Source organism: Stomoxys calcitrans, chromosome 3 (assembly GCF_963082655.1).
Source record: "Stomoxys calcitrans chromosome 3, idStoCalc2.1, whole genome shotgun sequence".
Taxonomy (NCBI): domain Eukaryota; kingdom Metazoa; phylum Arthropoda; class Insecta; order Diptera; family Muscidae; genus Stomoxys; species Stomoxys calcitrans.
In genome coordinates this window covers 74,739,153-74,759,324 of record NC_081554.1, presented here as the reverse complement: position 1 = coordinate 74,759,324, position 20,172 = coordinate 74,739,153, and the positions used below count along the sequence as shown (strand labels likewise).

Below are 20,172 nucleotides of genomic sequence, written 5' to 3'. Positions count from 1 at the left end.
GTTTTCTCCTATATGATGACATTTTCAATCGTCAGATTTGACATCCTTAATGATGTTTATGGGGCCTATCCACTTTGTGTTTTGCATGTGACCTAACCTTCTATTAGTGAATCCTGCTACTAGATTGAAAGATTTATGATTATAAACGTGTAAGTTATAAATTAAAACAATTAAAATATGAAAAAAGGGACCAAAATGTTAACAAATTTTGGAATCCAAACCAAGCATTTGACGTTCTAGTGGGATTTGGATACAACTCTGGAATTGGACCGTTCTATCAGCTGGGCAAGTGAGTTAACCTTCTTTAGTGAACCCCGCATTTTCTTTTTCACCATTTTATTTATAGTGCGTTTTGACAGTTGTTTGGGCGAAAAGTCGAAATCAGTACTTAACCCCGTTTATACTGCTCATTAAATCTGGATCCGGTAAACGGGCGAAACAATTAAAGGTGGTCTCATTTGTACAACAACCACAATTATATGGTGCAATCTGCCATCTTGTCACCAAACTGATTGTATTGTACTTTTGCTAATACACGCAAAGAAATTTGTGTGCGTGTGTGTGTGCGTACATGAGCAGAGAATGAAGATAACAACAAAGAGAATGCGAATAAAAATCTGTCATCTTAACACTGTCAAACCTGGCCAGCTGTTAACGGCTGTTCGCGTGAAATCACCTTTATAAATCCGCCTTGGCTTTACGTATAAAAAATTGTTTAGTTGCAATCACACGATATGTGCGTTACATATGTGTTGCCACATTCTCTATCCTGTAGACTTTCCTTATGTATTCTCATATATGTATATAGTTTTGTGTCTAGATACAAGTTGGATGAAATAACATCACCTTTATCGTATTTGGCGAACTTAAAGATGTACAGAAATTGATTTGTCATATGCGAAATAATTTTTTTTGCCAATGTAAACATAGCTTAAAACAAGCCCTACCTTGATCGGTTTTGTGTATTGACGGCCAATGACCATCGCAGGGCTGAAATTAGTGACGCTTTCCAAAATTGTATTTTCAATGGGTGGGTACTTAATCACCAGGTAGTCATATAATATAAACAGATATTTAGAATACTTTTATTTTTATTTCTTAACAAACGAATTTATAAAATGTGTTAGGAACGCCGGCTTAGAGGTCTAATTAAATATATAAATAAGCACTAATTTGTTGCGATGAAGGATCCAAATATTCTAAACGAGAACGTGATGCCGCAAGCAAATCCAGTGTCCAAGTTGAATGAGATACGTTGCGGCCTGCTCTACAAATTGGAATCACAGATTGGTCCACCGCATGCACCAATATTTAAGATTTCCGTACAGTTTGATGGGCAGAAATATGAAGGAGAGGGAAGAAAAAAAAGAATTGCTCGTATGCGAGCAGCCGCAAGAGCTCTGGAAAATATTAAAATTCCCACATTAAATAACTCCTCCGATAAACAATTGGACCATAACAATGGCATGGATGTAGAAATGTCCAACAATGATGACCAAACACCACGGATGGACACGAATGGTCATGGTCCAGTCAGAGCATTAAAACGACGTTATGAGGGAACCAACTATTCACAAGTGCCCAAGAAGGTATCTAAACTAAGCAGCGAAGATTCAAAGGCTGCCACAAAGAACTCCTTAACAATATTGAATGAAATGCGAAGTGGTTTGGTTTACAACTTGGAATCGCAGTCAGGCCCATCACATGCTCCCCAATTCACAGTGTCCGTGGTAGTCGATGGCAAAAAGTATATGGGACAAGGAAACAGCAAAAAGGCTGCCCGCAGAGAGGCAGCTGCCTCAGTTTTGAGGGAAGGTAATCTTTTCACAGCAGCAGCAGTTAATAAAATTTCTACGCCTGTTAAAAACGAAGTTCAAATTTCCAAAATATCGGAAAAGAATCTTGCGGAAAAGTCACCCATTGCTCTTCTATACGAGAAGTTTTCAGATATACATTTCGAATACTTAAATCTAACACCAGCGGTAGGCAACACCAGCTTCAAGGTCAGTGTCGATGTCAATAATAGCCAATTCTATGGGATTGGATCCTCCAAAAAATTAGCAAAAAATGCTGCTGCCAAGGCTGCATTAGCATCTCTCTGCAACATGTCCTTTAGTCCTATGGTACAGCCTGCCAAGAAAATCTCTTTGTCTGTGGATGATAAATTTGCGTCTCTGGAATTGCCACAGGTACATGCCGATACTATTGGCCGCCTAGTCTTGGAGAAGTTTGATGAAATTATGAAGCAACAAGAAGCCTATGCCCGACGCAAAGTTTTGGCCGGTATTGTTATGACCAGGAATATGAATTTTAATGAAGCTCAAATCATTTCAATTACCACTGGCACCAAATGCGTTGGTGGTGAACATATAAGCATTAATGGATCAGTGCTTAACGATTCTCACGCCGAAATTGTATCACGGCGTTGTTTCATGAAATTTGTCTACTCACAATTGGAACTGCACTTCAGCCAGGCAACAGCAAACCAATCGATTTTTGTGAGAAACCATCGAAACGCTCAATACCCCTACAAGTTGAAACCGGGCATACATTTCCATTTGTACATAAACACAGCGCCTTGTGGCGATGCCCGTATTTTCAGTCCGCATCAAAAGGCATCGAGCATAGACAATCATCCGAATAGAAAGGCGCGTGGTCAGCTGCGCACCAAAATCGAGTCAGGTGAGGGCACTATACCGGTTAAAACTAGTGTTGGAATACAGACATGGGATGGAGTTTTGGAAGGTCAACGGCTACGCACCATGTCCTGCTCCGATAAGATTGCCCGTTGGAACATTGTTGGCATACAAGGAGCTCTCTTGTCCCGTATTATAGAGCCCGTATATTTGCATTCCATTGTGCTGGGCAGTCTTTTGCATCCCGAACATATGTATCGTGCTATCTGCGGTCGCATTGAGAGTTCCATACAAAATCTACCACCACCCTACCACTTGAATAAACCACTTTTAGCTCAGCTTACCTCATCGGAACTTCGCAATCAGGCAAAAGCACCAAATTTCGGTATTAATTGGACCATAGGCGACACCGAAGTGGAGGTGGTCAATTCGTTGACTGGCACAACGATTAACGATCAAACTTCGCGTTTAACAAAGCAAATGTTCTTTAAAAGATTTGAATCTCTGATCAAAAGGCTGGCTGGATTGCGCGAGGGAAACCTAACTACGGACTATGGAGAGACCAAAGCCCAAGCAGTTGACTATCAGACGGCCAAGCGGGAATTATATATGGCATTTCGACGTGAAGATCTAGGCAATTGGCTGAAAAAGCCATATGAACAAGACCAATTTGTTATTGGGGAATAATTTCTTGAAATGTTTAACTTGAACAGCAAGTTAATTGCCATTTACCTTCTATTCGCGTATTATGATCTACGAAACAACTGTTAATACTATATACAAATTTTCAATTACATATATGTATGTATAGAATAAGAAACAAAATTTGAAAAATTGACAAAGAATAAAAGTGGTAATTTTACATTATGTGAGCTAGAGCCCGTATTTGTCCTTACTTACTTTACTTTAATTGGTTATGACTATGGCCATGACGCCATTCCCAGTCCATCGCACTTCCTGTACGGCGGTTATATCTGCCTTGTATTTCTCTAATACATCCGCCAGCGCGTATACCGCACCGGACATATGCATATCAGCAAATCATGGTCCTTTTTGCGTTGGTCGTCAACGTTGGGGCGATCGGTTTTTACTATTCCTTTGTTTCTCATAGTAGTTCTCATAGTTTTCCGGGGGCTGGCTACTGGCCCAGCGCCCCAAATGCATGGATTTTGTGGGATTGCACTTGTATTCCTTATTGTGACGGGCCGTTTGCTCCAAGATCCGACGCTCGACCCCAACTACATTGCTTAGACAGCATGTAGTTATGTCTTCGCATTGGTAGGATCTGAATATTATTTCACTGCGTGTCACAAAGTTGACGAGACCACATTGGCGCTGCATAATTAACCACAGACCGGCCAATTGCTTTGTACGTGGTCAACAAGGTTTCTTTGTCGGCACCCCAAGTGCTGTCAGCAAGTGACTTGAGGACCTTGTTTCTACTTTTGACTTTATCGCAAATTGCAGTGGCATGTGGGGAGAATGTGTAAGAGCTGTCAAATGTGACGCCAAGTATTTGGGGACACTTGATGGTCGGAATCATTTCTCCATCGACCATCACAGTCAGCTCAGTATTCACCTCACGCGTATTTGTAGTGAGCAGTGTGGCTGAAGCTTTGGTGGCGGATATCTTCAGATTTCTTGCAGCGAAATATGAGGCAAGCTCGTTGAGGTAGACGTTCAACCTATCGCAGATGTCAACAATAAGTAGGGAGCCTGATACCATGATCGTACAATCGTCCGCATATGATACGATCTCTATGCCGTCTGCAGGGTGTGGAATGGAGGAAAGGTTGAGGTTAAACATTGCCGGAGATATCACCCCACCTTGGGGAACTCCCTGTTTAAATCTACGGTGCTTTGATTTCTTATCCCTGAATTCCACAAATGACTGGCGACCACACAGATAATTCGCGACCCAGCGTTTCAGGCCTGGCTGGAGGGACGTGTTGGCGATGTCCTCAAATAATTTGGCATGGCTGACCGTGTCGAATGCCTTCGATAGGTCCAGTGCCACAAGGACCCTTCTATCACATGGCCTGGGCTGATTGAAGCCACGGCAAATGTGTGTGGTGATGGCATGCAAAGCTGTAGTAGTAGCAGTGTGTGGTACACTGAGGCGGCAGCCCTTGCCGATGAAGGAATTCATCGGGTCAATCCGGTACATACAACCGGCTGCCATGGGATTCATGCAAAGCTGTCGTTGTGCTGGTCAGTCTCCGAAATCCATGTTGATGCTGGGCGAATGGAAATTCTCCTACGAGGCTCGGGAGGAGTAATGCCTCAAGCGTCTTTGCCACTGGTGAGAGAAAGAAGATCGGTCTGTACGACTCCCCCAAACTCGGGTCTTTTCCAGGCTTCAGTAGCGGGATCACTCTCTCCACTCACTCACACTCCACTCCAGACATCAGGAACTATAAGAGTGTTCAAAGACAGGTTGAGAAGTAGTAAGGTACTCAACTCCAGGTGAATCCAGATTCTTCAGCATCAATGTAGAGATTTCGTCGGGGCCCAACGCCTTCGGTGATTTGGCGCCACGGATGACATTCGTAACTTCGCCCACGGTAAATTATGATGGCTGTTCATCGGCTCGGAGACCACGAATACGGCGAATGGCTCTCCTCCTTGCCCTGTCACTCTTGGGATGCACAATAAATTGACGGTTGAACAACCTGGCGCATCTTTTCGGATCAGTCACGGTTATTTCGCCAAAAGTGACTGAATTCCCGTCTACCGGGGTTCGAGAGTGACTTAACAGTAGACCACAGTTTGCCTACACCGGTGCCTAAGTTACATTGCTCCAAGTGTTTCAGCCACAAATTCCGCTTATGTTCGTTGGCTACCCTGTTTATTTCCAGATTTAGCTCGCTGATTCTAGGGTTAGTGGGGTCCATACCACGAATCCCATCACGCTCGTCTGCAAGTATCACTGCTTGCGCCGGGAAAATGGACCGCACTTGGGGTATTCGACCGTCTGGTATAAAACGGCTGTCTCGGAATTTCCTCTCGGCAACTTTCACATTTGAGGGATCGTCAGTTCACTGAAGCGGCGTTTGGTATACTCTCTGAAGCCAGCTCAATCGGCACTCTTCTGATTGATAAACGTCCCGCGTTCAGAGGTTATGAAGTCGGGTGGTCGGTCGATGGTGAGAATTATGGGGAGGTGGTCTGACCCCAAAGAGATGACGGCTTGCCAGGATACGTCACACAGGAGATCAGGGGATGCAATGGATATGTCTGGCGAGCTGCTGCACCTCCTCGTCGTCCTAGTGGGGGCATCCTCAATCACCGTGCAAAACGTGGACCTTTCAATCTGCTCTGCCAAAGCTATGCCACGCTGGTCGTTACCTAGAAGAGAATGCCATGAAGTGTGATGCGCATTAAAGTTCCTTAGAACCAGACGATAATGGCCAGATAGTAACCCACTTATGTCGGGGTTGTAAGCTTGGCCATTAATCGGGACACAGCTACCAACCGGCGGTATGTACACATTGTATAGCTCTATCTCGGCAGTACCGGACCTGACTGCTATCTCCATGCACTCCACGTAGGGGTCACTGGCGCCAGGTGCAGGCGAGATGAGTCTATATTGCACGGGATGGTGTATCACGAAGGCCAATCCCCTACCTCCATTCTTTGAGCGATCTGTATCCGTGACAACTGTGAAAGCTGCAGGTGTTGGTCAGCTTTGTCTCCTGAATCGCTGCGACCAATATATCTCCCCGACTCATGAAATCCACAATCTCATCGATCTTGCCACGGAGTTCGTTGCAGTTTAGCTGCAAAAACGTTACACTTTCCTGCACTGGCTGGGCAGCCGGTTGTGCGCACCGGATTGACCCGATGGAGTTCTTCATCGGCAAGGGCTGCCACCTTAGTGTATAACACACTGCTACAACAACAACAACAAAACCAGTATGACTATATTCCCGTAGTGAAGTGAGGCCAGAGCAAGATCGGAAATGTACCCACTCCACGCACCGGTTACACCTCACCGACACCGACCGATGATGGAGGCTGTTCTGGCAAATCGAATAGAACCAGGGTCCGGGGTTTTTTCAATCCCGGCACGGACCAGAAGCGTCCGGAGAAGGCACTCCAGGATGTGCCTCTCCCTCTCAGTGCCGTACACTGAGGCGGCAGCCCTTGCCGATGAGGGTTCCATCGGGTCAAACCGGTGTGTACAACCAGCTGCCATGTAGGCACCGTTTGTGGTAAGTTTAAAGGACTAGTTTTTATTTAATGAAAAAATTACAAAATCTTAACATCATACCGCAAGTAAGTAAAAAAAAAAACACTTTCACACACGCATGAACCTTTTTTGTGCGACTTAGTAAAAAGAAGATCCAACAGTTTGACCATCTTGTAAAATTCCTAAACCCCCATTTACACTGCTCATTAAATCTGGATTTAAGGCTTTCGTCAGCTGATTTTACGAAGGGAAACAGATGATTGATCCATTAAATTCAAAGAGCAGTGTAAACAGGGTTTAAAATCTTTGGACATAACCTTCTTTAGTGAACACTGTTTTAAACATTTATTTTTTAAACGCAACAGTCAATTCCCCAATTCCTTTAAACGAAACGAAGTGGCAACGCTGGCTTAGCTGATTTCGCCCATTAAAAACTAACGGCGTCTACAGCTAAGCTTTAGCTCTGATGTGCGAGGTTGTCAAATAAATGACAGAGCCCATCCATCCATTAGCAAAAGTAAAGTTTTTTTTTTCTACTAAACAAAAGATTTTTCTATTGTAATTTTATACACTTGCCAATTACAGAAACATCATTTAACAGTGGTCAAACACCTGCGAAAAAGCCTTACAAGTGCACCACATCGAAAATAGTTGTTTGAAGTGTGTGAAGTACAAAGCTAATCAGAAGCTAACAACAGCCTAGAAATGGTGAGTAATAAATGTTTCGGAGGGATGGCAAACACACACCTCAATTGATTTAGAAAAGATAAAAACTCCAACGTTTCTAAAAATAACAAGGGGTTCGATGGGTGCGATTAAAGTAGTCCCTCTGCTGTTCTTCACAAACCGCGTGTAGCGGGCGGCACTCCTCCCTCAGTACCCTGGTGATGTGGGTATGCAGAAGATGATTCAGTGGCTTGTTTTGTCACCATCTCAATATTTTGAATGCCGTCAAACTCTGTGGTTAAATGTCTATTCTTATGTGTGTCTGTTTTTCTGTTCTTCTAGTCGGAATTACAAATGGATTGTGCTTTGGATTTGATGCGTCGCCTGCCGCCCCAACAAATTGAAAAGAACTTAAGTGACCTCATCGATTTGGCACCCGACCTATGTGAGGACCTGCTCTCGTCGGTGGACCAGCCATTGAAGATTGCCAAGGATAAAGAGCATGGTAAAGACTACTTACTGTGTGACTACAACCGTGACGGGGACTCGTACAGGTCGCCTTGGTCCAACACCTATTACCCCCCGCTCGAAGATGGGCAAATGCCTTCGGAACGTTTGCGCAAACTAGAGGTTGAAGCAAACTATGCCTTCGATCAGTATCGCGAAATGTACTACGAGGGTGGTGTGTCTTCGGTTTACCTGTGGGACTTGGACCATGGATTTGCTGCCGTTATACTTATCAAAAAAGCCGGCGACGGCAGTAAAAAGATACGCGGCTGTTGGGACTCCATTCATGTAGTTGAGGTGCAGGAGAAACCAACTGGCCGCAATGCCCACTACAAACTCACCTCCACTGCCATGCTGTGGCTGCAAACGAACAAACAAGGCTCCGGCACTATGAACCTAGGCGGTTCCCTAACGCGTCAAACCGAACAGGATGCCAATGTCGGCGAGTCCTCGCCCCACATTGCCAACATTGGCCGCATGGTAGAGGAAATGGAGAATAAAATCCGCAACACCCTGAACGAAATCTACTTTGGTAAGACCAAAGACATTGTTAATGGATTGCGAAGCACACAACCCTTGGCCGACCAACGACAACAAGTGGCCATGAAGCAAGATCTGGCCCAAGCCATTCTTAGACGCAATGTAAAGCCTGAATCGAACTGAAAGTAAATACGGTTCCAAGAACCAAACAAATCAAACGAGTAACCCCCATACAAAACTACTACAGCCCAAACCTTAAAGAAGCGGGAGAGTCGGGAAGTAGCACGGCGGCGGTAGTATAATATAAACAAAAACAACAACAACAACAAACAAAAAAGAAACAATTTATTGAAACCAAGTTGATAAATATGTTATTATTTTTTATGTAAACAAAGTATTAATAAGATCACATTTTGACTGGGCATTAAGGCGTTATTCAAAATCATTTTCAAACATTTTCTTTTTTATACAACATTTTAGGAAAATCAATTACAACCGATCACAAAGCAGAATGATAATGAAACTACATATAGGCCTAGTTACATATTTAAAGCATAATAGTCTAGACGTATAATGATTCAATATATAAATAATAAAACAAAACTAAAAAAAAGTGTGTTACTGCAATAGAAAATAACTAAAGTGTTTTGTGTCGTGCGGATTTCGTAAATAAGGATTTTTATAAATGTCGAATGGTGAATTGGGCAAGAAAGGTGATTTTTTTTTTTATTTTAGATGCAACAGAGGGCTGATTTAATTTTAATTTATTTTCAAAATTCAAGTAATTTAGCCTCATTGAAGCCTTTTTGAAGATCACTTAAAAAACCAAATGTAAAAAATCGCAAAATCTAATTATTCGAAATTAATATAAGGAGATTTGGAACTTAGAAGTTGAAAATACTATGTATAACAAGTAAAAAGACGTTAAGTTCTTTGGATATCCACCACCTCGGGTATATATGTAAACCAGCGTTCGTCAAAATCCGGTGAAAAATGCATACCTAATGACCCATGCCCAGATTTGGACAAAATACTTATAAGTACAAGTCATTGTTCAACTGTTTGTAAGAAAATACTGGTCTTTTAAGTAGTTATATCTAAAAATAAACCGATTTGAACTATATGCAACACGGAAGTCGAAAAGCCTAACATAAGTTACTGTATCAAATGTCACTGAAATCGGATTATAAATGCGCCTTTAATGGGGCCGAATCTTTAAATCGAGATATCGGTCTATATGGCAACTATATCCAAATCTGGACCGATTTGGGCCAAGTTGCAGGAGGATATCGAAGGGTCTAACACAACTCACTCTCCCAAATTTTTGCAAAATCGGACAATAAATGCGCCTTTTATATGCCCAAAACCTCAAATCGAGAGATCGGTCTATATGACAGCTATATCCAAATCTGGACCGATTTGGGCGAGGTTGCAGAAGGGTGTCGAAGGATCTAACACAACTCACTGTCCCAATTCGCCTTTTATGGGCCCAAAACCTTAAATCAAGAGATCGGTCTATATGGCAGCTATATCCAAATCTGAACCGATCTGTGCCATATTGCAGAAGGATGTTGAAGGGTCTAACACAACTCACTGTCCCAAATTTTGGCAAAATTGGACAATAAATGCGGCTTTTATGGGACCAAACCCTCAAATCGAGAGATCGGTCTATATGACAGCTATATCCAAATCTGAACCGATTTGGGCCAGGTTGCAGAAGGATGTCGAAGGGTCTAACACAACTCACTGTCCCAAATTTTGGCAAAATCGGACAATAAATGCGCTTTTTATGGGACCAAAACCTCAAATCGAGAGATCGGTCTATATGACAGCTATATCCAAATCAGGACCGATTTGGGCCAGGTTGCAGAAGGATGTCGAAAGGTCTAATACAACTCACTCTCCCAAATTTTGGCAAAATCGGACAATAAATGCGCCTTTTATGGGCCCAAAACCTTAAATCGAGAGATCGGTCTATATGGCAGCTATATCAAAATCTGGACCGATCTGGGCCAACTTAAAGAAGGATGTCCACTGGACTAACACAACTCACTGTCCTAAATTTCAGCAAAATCGGACAATAAATGCATCTTTTATGGGCTCAAAACCTTAAGTCGAGAGATCGGTCTATATGGCAGCTATATCCAAATCTCGACCGATCTGGCCCGAATTGCAGAAGGGTGTCGAAGGGTCTAACACAACTCACTGTCCCAAATTTTGGCGAAATCGGACAATGAATGCGCCTTTTATGGGCGCAATACCTTAAATCGAGAGATCGGTCTATATGGCAGCTATATTCAAATCTGGACCGATGTGGGCCAAAATGAAGAAAGATGTCGAAGGGCCTTACACAGCTCACTGTCCCAAATTTCATCAAAATCGGATAATAAATGTGGCTTTTATGGGCCTAATACCCTAAATCGGCGGATCGGTATATATGACAGCTATATCCAAATCGGAACCGATCCGGGCCAATATGAAGAAGGATGTCAAATCTTAGGATTTGACTTCTAAAGCACCGGAAGCCCCAATTTGTTTCCGATGTAGCTACAATTTTGCATATAGTGTTCTGTTATGACTTCCAATAACTGTGCCAAGTCCGAGCCCTTACAAGTCGCAATTTTTAATTTTGCATGCGGTGTGTTACGACTTGCAACAACTGTGCCAAGTGCGGGCCAAGTCAGTCTATAACCTGATATACAATAGCTCCCACATAAACCGGTCTCTCGAACATCTTGTTTGGTTCTTAGAAGCTTTAATTTTTGCTGGTTTGACAGAAATTTGGTATGTAGAATAAAATTATGCCCTTCAGCTAAATTTATTTTGTATAGAATTTTAGCAGAATCCTTGATGATGGGTTCCTAAGATTCGGCCCGGCTGAACTTAGCACCTTCGTTTTTTCTTGGGTTGGGCGGTTTCCAGAATTTTGCACTAAAATTGGATATCAAATTCTTAGTCTACTCACATAGACCATTCATTGCAAATGCAAATTGGCCCATTAACATTGCCTCCTTTTTATAGCCGAGTTCGAACGGTGTGCCGCAGTGCGACATCTCATTGGGGGAGAAGTTTTTACATGGCAAAGTACCTCATAAATGTTGCCAGCATTAGGAGGGAATAACCACCACTGAAGGTTTTTCTTACGTTCTCGCCAGGATTCGAACCCAAGCGTTCAGCGTCATAGGCGGACGTGCAAACCTCTACGCTAAGGTGGCCTCGTTACATTAGAGTACCATATTGTCTAGGTCGGCTTGAAGGGATTGGTCCCTTATATGAATATCAGGTTCATACTCTATTGTCAAAGATCTTTCATTCAAGCTCCATATTTTCCCATAGTCTTCTCCCTCATAGATTTGATTTAATGACCATTTTGTGTCGGTGGGCATACATGCTCGTTTTGGGCGTTTTTTAGGGGGTGGGCGGACCCAAAGAAAGACTTGGGCCTTTTATGAGAGAGTTGGACTTTATGATAGTTAGATTTTACTTCCAAATACTTTTCATTTTATACTCATATTGGCTAATCAGTGTCCGGTGGGGGATTTTCGTGGGAAACCGAAACTGTCGGTAGGGCGATAAAAACCAATGCGGAGATCCGGATCGTTGACGAGGCTATTACTGAACGCAAATAGGAGGTCAGTATTCTAAATGAATATACCCCCTTTCATTCCGTTTGTAACACATCTCAATATCCATTTCCGACCCAGGCAGTGACCTACACCACATGCGCTTTCTTTTTATACCCTCCACCATAGGATGGGGGGTATACAAATTTAGTCATTCGGTTTGTAACACCTTGAAATATTCGCCTAACACCCCATAAAGTATATATATTCTTGATCGTCATTTTAAGTCGATCTAGGCATGTCCGTCCGTCCGTCTGTCTGTCGAAAGCACGCTAACTTTCGAAGAAGTAAAGCTAAACGCTTGAAATTTTGAACAAATACTTCTTATTAGTGTAGGTCAGTTGGGATTGTAAATGGGCCAAATAGGTCCATGTTTTGATATAGCTGCTATATAAATCGATCTTGGGTCTTGACTTCTTGAACATCTAGATGCCACAATTCTTATCCGATTTGGCTGAAATTTTGTACGTGGTGGTTTAAATCGGTCTATTACCTGATATAGCTGCCATATAAACCGATCTTGGATCTTGACTTCTTGAACCACAAGAGGGCGCAATTCTTATCCGATTTCGCTGAAATTTATCATGAAGTATTCTGTTATGACTTCCAACAACTGCGATAAATATGGTTCAAATCGATACATAAACGTATATAGCTGCCATATAAACCGATCTGGGATCTTGACTTCTAAAGCCTCTAGAGGGCGCAATTCTTATCCGATTTGGCTAACATTTTGTACAACGGTTTCTCCCATGACCTTCAACATACGTGTCCAATATGGTCTTAATCGATCTATAGCCTGATGCAGCTCCGTTATAAGTCGATCTCCCGAATATGCTTCTTGAGCCCCTACAAGGCGCAATTCTTGTCCGAATGGACTGAAATATTACCCAATGACTTCTACTATGGTCTTCGATACTAAATTTACTTATGGTCCGAATCGGACTATAACTTGATATATCTCCAATGGCATAATTGGATACAGCTGTCATATAGACCGATTTTGGCCTAGACCTATAACAAGCGCATTTATTTCCCGATTTCGCTAAAGTTTGGAATAGCGGGTTGTATTAAGACTCGAAAATGGTCCAGATCTGGCTATATTTAGATGTAGCTGCCATAGAGACCAATCTTCATCTTTAGGGCCTATTTTATTATTCTCTGATTTTGTTGAAACTAGAAACAGGGAGCTGCTTTAAGACTCCCGGTTCGTCCAGATCGAATATAGCTGTCATATAGATCGACCATCCGAATTAAGGCTTCATAACATTAACGGCGCAATTATAATCCGATTTCGCTGAATTTTCGAAATGTTGCTTGTATAGAGCTTCTCGGCACCTGAACCAAATATGATTAAGATCGGACTATATCTGGATATAAATATGGATATAGTAGTGTTATAACAAATTTTGATAATAAATATATCCATGGTGGTGGATATCAAAAGTTCGGCCCGGCCGAACTTAAAGCCTTTTTACTTGTTATACCCACCACCGTAGGATAGGGGGTGTATTCGTTTAGTCATTCTGTATGCAATACATCGAAATATCAATTTCTGACCCTACAAAGTATATATATTTCGGATCGTCGTAAAATTCTAAGACGATTTAACAATGTCCGTGTGTCTGTCTGTCCGTCTGTTGTAATCACTCGAGAGCCTTCAAAAATTGAGATATTGAGCTGAAATTTGGCACAGATCCGTCTTTTTGATGCACGCTGGTTAAGTTCTTGAACGGGCCAAATCGGACCATATTTGGATATAGCTGCCATATAGACTGATCTGCGGATAAAGGGTCTAATGCCCATAAATGCTTTATTTTTCATGAACGGGCCAAATCGGATCATATTTGGATATAGCTGCCATATAGACCGATCTGCGAATAAAGGGTCTAATGCCCATAAATGCTTTATTTTTCATCCGATTTCACTGAAATTTGAAACAGTGAATAGTTTTAGGTCACCCGACATCTGGCCCAAATATGGTTCAGATCGGACTTTATTTAGATATAGCTGCCATATAGACCGATCTGCCGGTTAAAGGTCTAAGGCTCATAAATGCTGCATTTATTATCCGATTTCGCTGAAATTTGAAACAGTGGTTTATTTTTTTATCCTACCGACATCTGACCTAAATATGGTTCAGATCGGACTGCATTTATATATATCTGCCATATAGAACGATCTCCAGATAAAGGGTCTAAAGTCCATAAAAACTTTATTTTTTAACCGATTTCGCTGAAATTTGAAACATTGATTAGTTTTACGCCTTCTAATGTAGGAGCCAAATATGGTTCAGATCGGACTATATTTAGATATAGCTGCCATATAGACCGATCTGCCGATAAAGGGTCTGAAGCCAATATTTAATACCCGATTTCGCTGAAATTTGAAACAGTAGTTAGTTTTAGGTCTCCCGACACCTGTCCCAAATATGGTTTGAATCGGACTATAATTAAATATAGCTGCCATACAACCGATCTCCCGATAGAGAGTCTGAAGCGAATAAAAGCCTTATTTCCCTTATATCCGATTTTGCTGAAATTTGAAATAGTAAGTAGTTTTAGGCCACCCGCCATCCGACATAAATATGGCAAAGATCGGACTATATTTAGATATAGCTGCCATATAGACCGATCTGCCGGTTAAGGGTCTAAGGCTCATAAATGCTGCATTTATTATCCGATTTCGCTGAAATTTGAAACAGTGGGTTATTTTTTTATCCTACCGACATCTGACCTAAATATGGTTCAGATCGGACTGCATTTAGATATATCTGCCATATAGAACGATCTCCAGATAAAGGGTCTAAAGTCCATAAAAACTTTATTTTTTAACCGATTTCGCTGAAATTTGAAATAGTAAGTAGTTTTAGGCCACCCGCCATCCGACATAAATATGGCAAAGATCGGACTATATTTAGATATAGCTGTCATATAGACCGATGTGCCGATTAAGGGTCTGAAGCTCATAAAAGCTTTATTTATTACACGATTTTTTATACCCACCACCGAAGGATGGGGGTATATTTATTTTGGCATTCCGTTTGCAACACATCGAAAGATCCATTTCCGACCCTATAAAGTTTATACATTCTTGATCAGCGTAAAAATCTAAGACGATCTAGACATGTCCGTCCATCTGTCCGTCTGTTTGTTGAAATCACGCTACAGTCTTCAAAAATAGAGATATTGAGCTGAAACTTTGCACCGATTCTTTTTTTGTCCATAAGCAGGTTAAGTCCGAAGATAGGCTATATCAGACTATATCTTCATATAGTCTTCATATAATCCTCCGATTTAGGGCCTTAAGCCCATAAAAGCCACATTTATTATCCGATTTTGCTGAAATTTGGGACAGTGAGTTGTGTTAGGCCCTTCGACATCCTTCGTCAATTTGGCTCAGATCGGTCCAGATTTGGATATAGCTGTCATATAGCACGATCCTCCGATTTAGGGTCTTAGACCCATAAAAGCTGCATTTATTATCCGATTTTGCTGAAATTTGGGACAATGAGTTGTGTTGACCCCTTCGATGTCCTCCGTCAAGGTCGATATCCTCGGTCCAGATTTGGATATAGCTGCCATATAGACTGATACTCCAATTTAGGGTCTTAAGCGCATAAAAGGCGCATTTATTTTCCGATGTCGCCGAAATTTGGGATAGTGAGTTGTCTTAGACCCTTCGACATCCTCCGTAAATTTGGCCCAGATTGGTTCCGATTTGGATATAGCTATCATATAGACCGATCTCTCGATTTAAGGTTTTGGGCCATAAAAGCCATTTATTATCCGATTTTGCTGAAATTTGGGACAGTGAGTTGTGTTGACCCCTTTGATATCCTCCGTCAATTTGTCTCAGATCGGTTCAGATTTGGATATAGCTATCATATAAACCGATCTCTCGATTAAAGGTTTTGGGCCATAAAAGCCACATTTATTATTCGATTTTGCTGAAATTTGGTACAGTGAGTTGTTTTCGACCCTTCGACATCCTTCGTAAATTTGGCTCAGATCGGTCCAGATTTGGATATAGCTGTCATATAGACCGATCTCTCGATTTAAGGTTTTGGGCCCTAAAAGCCACATTTCTTATTCGATTTTGCCAAAATTTGAGACAGTGAGTTGCGTTAGACCCTTCGACATCCTTCGTCAATTTGGCTCAGATCGGTCCAGATTTGGATATAGCTATCATATAGACCGATCTCTCGATTTAAGGTTTTGGGGCCACATTTATTATCCGATTTTGCTGAAATTTGGGATAGTGAGTTGTGTTGACCCCTTCGATATTCTCCGTCAATTTGGGCAAGATCGGTAGTGATTTGGATATAGCTGTCATATAGACCGATCTCTCGATTTAAAGTTTTGGGCCACAAAAGCCACATTTATTATCCGATTTTGCTGAAATTTGGGACAGTGAGTTGTGTTGACCCCTTCGATGTCCTCCGTCAAGGTCGATATCCTCGGTCCAGATTTGGATATAGCTGCCATATAGACTGATACTCCAATTTAGGGTCTTAAATTTGGGGACAGTCAGTTAAGTTAAGTCTCTTGACATACTTCTGCATTATGGCAAAGATCGGTCCAGATTTGGATATAGCTGCCATATAGACCGATCTCTCGGTTCTAGGTTTTTAACTGAAATTTGACACATTGACTTATGTTAGGCTTTTCGACATCCATGTTGTATATAAATAGTTCTGATCGGTTTATTTTTAGATATAGGTACTAAAAAGACCAATATTTTGTTATACACAATTGATCGATTTTTAATTTAATATCAGCAGACAGTGTTTGCTGATATAAGCAGACTATTTTTTCAGCAGACAGTGTTTGCTGATGTAAGCAGACTATTTTTTCTGGGTGTAGGTAATTAGATAGTCGGTTCCGCCCGACTTTTACCTTTCCTTACTGGTTTCAACTATGTTTCTCTCTCTCTCTCCATTTTCTATACTAAACTTTTCTTATGATTGTAAGGTATACAATTAATTTTTTAATAGCAGCCATATAGTAATAGTCTTCTCTACAAAATGAACTACAATATGTATAAAAATGTACAATAATTACAAAGCAATTTCAAGAGGTTGGGGGTGTATAGTTTACAATTGCATGTCTTAAAGAAAACTTAAGGATGTCTCATCTTAAAATAATAATAACAAAATAGCATAACCTATTTACAAATATGAATGATGATAAACTAGCCTCTTCCTACTCAAACAGTTTTCCCCTGCTGATCCTGTTGTTGCTGTTGAAGTTTGAGGGCAGCATTCAAACGCTTCTTCTCTCTTTGGCGATACATTTTATTCTCATCGGCACATTTGGTGGTGATGGCATTGCGCACTTCCTTGGGTGTAAGATTGGTGTGCTGGGTCACCAAATGTATAATATCGGCCACCTTCAGGGTGTCCAATTGATTTTTCATGGGCTTATCACAATCCATAAAAGCCGGCGAAGGTTTACCCGTCAGCGTATGGAAGGCAAGAGTTTCGCGATCGAATACTTCCATTAGAATTTTTCGAGTCAAGGCGGCGCCCGACAGCGACCAATTAATGGCGGTGAGTGCTGCTTTGGGAATCATTGTGCCATTGGGCCCAATGATGACCATACCATCCTCATTGGCCACAAACTTATCAATGATATCGGCTTTATCTGCTTTTTCGGGCTTGCGTGTAATCGGAGTAGAGGTTGCTGAAATCTTAACTCTTTTTGTTTGTTGTTCCTCGCGCTTGGGTGTCTGGGGCTGCAACTCGTACAGTAGATCTAAGGGTTCCATGGTTGGTTGAATGTGCACTTGCTTTTGATAAAACGCCTCAAACCTGTCCTCATCGATTTCGATATTTTTCTCGTACAACAATTCTTCGAGCTTTTCGATTTTATCTTCCAACTCTTGTAGTTCTTCGACATCTTTGACAAGTTTCTCAATGCCCCTGCGTTTGCTAAGTTCCCAAGTTTCCAGCACTTTAAGTTTCATATCAATAATTTTTGCCTCATCCTTATCGAGGGAGACCAATTTCTTTCTAATTTCCTGTGGAGTAGTGGGTGACTCGCCACGGGGTGTTGTCAAGTCTAAGCCAACCAAATCGCTGCTGTTCTCCTTTGTTGTAGTTGGCGTAGAAGTTTCTTCTTTGAACGCTTCCAAAATGCGTCGTTTGCGAATGTTCTGCAAAACAAATCACCAAGCAATCAGTTGTAGGTGAACTCTAACTATTTGTACGGTTTAACTTACCACAGGATGCTGCATTATTTCGGTCATATTAAGGTATGCCTCTTAAAGTATTTCCGTTGTGTGTTCTCTGCGATATTCGTTGCCAAAATGCTGCCTGATTTGTACGTGTGCGCAAATATATATTCTAAAAACGTATTTTGTTGCAGGAGTACTTAGTGGGGCAGGTGCTAAATTTAGTTGTAGACCACAGCAGGTACCCTTGGCCATGATTAATGCCCTACCTGTCATTAATCCACCCACACCACACTTCGCATGCTGTGGGTTTTCATACATGTTGCGCCTTCCTCAAATTGTATTGGGAAATTCCCATGATTAGATTTCCAAACATGGTACATCCTTTTAATTATGTTGTCTAAATGGTGCACGGCATTAAATCTACGGCGATCTAGATTTAATAAAAATGTTGCGGGAAGACAATGCCTTTGGCAATACATGTATGCGGCCAAAAGTGTGAGCAGCAATAGCCAGCAGTGGAACACCAAAACAGCAAAGGATTCGGATTAAAAAATATTTTTTGCATGTGAGTACTTCAAATACATAAGCTAATCGATTTTGAATGCAGTCCTTGTAAGATATATTCTAGGGACAATATCTGTTATACAGTTGGCATATATGTTACATATAGTGATAATTAATAACCTTTGCAAAAAATCGGAATTTCCCCGAAAAGCTGTGAATTCGGTTCTCATTCTCAATATTCAAGATTGCACACAAATTTTTAAATTTTTGTTTGAAACTTAAAATGCTTGTAACTCCTTTAAGTCTAACCGAGAAGAGGAAATAATTAGGCCAGGTTTAAGTGGCAGTCTGTGATTAGACTCACTTAGACATTTTCGTCCATTGTGATACCACTGGAACAGAAGAAGGAATATGACTTCTAGTTCCTACCGTTGAACCATCCAGAACGCCCAACAACTTGAGAATGTTCACTTCCGCTAAATCAGACAGGTTCTCTAAGAAACTTACTTTAATTGGCTATGACAGAATATTTGTTCCACTAGCCGAACGTAGAATAGCGTTCCAAGCGCCTCGATCTTCTGCGCTCATTCTAAAATCTCTGACACCAAGTTTCGAGGTGTCTCCCACCATTTGATCTTTCCATCGGGCTTTTGGTCTACCCGGCTTGCGTGTATCACTGGGTTTACCTTCAAAAGACTTTTTTGCTGGAGCTTCTTCATCCATACTGACAACATGACCTAGCCAACGCAGCCGTTGTATTTTGATGCGTGTAACTATGCTATCCTCATCATACAACTCGTGGTTCATACTCCGCCTATATTCTCCATTAACACAAACTGGTCCATATATTTTACGAAGAATCTTTCTCTCAAATACTCCAAGTACTGCCTCATCTGCTTTCACAAGTACCCATGCGTCAGAACCATATAACAGCACGGGTAGTATCATTGTCTTCTATAGTGTAATCTTCGTCTGCCGAGAGGTGGCCTTGTTTCTAAACTGCTTACTTAGTCCAAAGTAGCATCTGATTGCCAGTATTATTCTTCGCTTAATCTCAAAACTGGTGTCATTCGTTTCGGTTATGGCCGAGGTGGATAAAGTTACTGACTGTCTCAAAGTTGTGGTTCCCAACTTTGTCCAGTTTCTTTATCTGCTCGGTTGTGCAAGGCTTTTTGGGAGTTGAAACCATCCATTTCGTCTTATCTCCATTTGCTGCCAGACCCATTTTCACTGACTCTTTTTCGATTCTGTCAAAGGCTGCAGTTACTACTGCCGGTGACGTCAGCATAGGCGAATAGCATGTGTTCTCTTGGGATTAGAGTGCCATATGTATTCACATCTGCATCTCGTATAATCTTCTCCAGCAGGATCATACGATTGGCTGTCT

At 41.6% G+C, this 20,172-nt stretch overlaps 3 protein-coding genes across 3 annotated transcripts; 2 read left to right on the top strand and 1 right to left on the bottom strand.

Moving 5' to 3' along the window:
* Positions 1-1,053: 1,053 nt before the first annotated feature.
* Positions 1,054-3,503, top strand: LOC106095280 (double-stranded RNA-specific editase Adar-like). The gene has a single exon (XM_013262517.2). The coding sequence runs from the start codon at positions 1,182-1,184 to the stop codon at positions 3,321-3,323; it is 2,142 nt and encodes a 713-aa protein (XP_013117971.2). The 5' UTR covers positions 1,054-1,181; the 3' UTR covers positions 3,324-3,503.
* A 3,781-nt stretch (positions 3,504-7,284) lies between these two features.
* LOC106093834 (F-actin-capping protein subunit beta) lies at positions 7,285-9,604 on the top strand. Its single transcript, XM_013260993.2, has 3 exons — positions 7,285-7,345; positions 7,414-7,536; positions 7,837-9,604. The coding sequence occupies exons 2-3, from the start codon at positions 7,534-7,536 to the stop codon at positions 8,662-8,664; spliced, it is 831 nt and encodes a 276-aa protein (XP_013116447.1). The 5' UTR covers positions 7,285-7,345; positions 7,414-7,533; the 3' UTR covers positions 8,665-9,604.
* A 7,502-nt stretch (positions 9,605-17,106) lies between these two features.
* LOC106093836 (early boundary activity protein 1) lies at positions 17,107-18,353 on the bottom strand. The gene is made up of 2 exons (XM_013260997.2): positions 18,327-18,353; positions 17,107-18,260 (listed from the first exon to the last, which is right to left on the bottom strand). The coding sequence occupies exons 1-2, from the start codon at positions 18,351-18,353 to the stop codon at positions 17,313-17,315; spliced, it is 975 nt and encodes a 324-aa protein (XP_013116451.1). The 3' UTR covers positions 17,107-17,312.
* Between the last annotated feature and the right edge of the window lie 1,819 nt (positions 18,354-20,172).

What these genes read in the sequence shown, in the direction of transcription:
- LOC106095280 (XM_013262517.2), top strand. Translation starts at nt 1,182, where the DNA reads ATGAAGGATCCAAATATTCTAAACGAGAACGTGATGCCGCAAGCAAAT.
- LOC106093836 (XM_013260997.2), bottom strand. Translation starts at nt 18,353, where the DNA reads ATGACCGAAATAATGCAGCATCCTGTG. An exon ending in AAATAATGCAGCATCCTGTG is followed by an intron (nt 18,261 to 18,326) that starts GTAAGTTAAACC and finishes TTTGTTTTGCAG; the next exon opens with AACATTCGCAAACGACGCAT.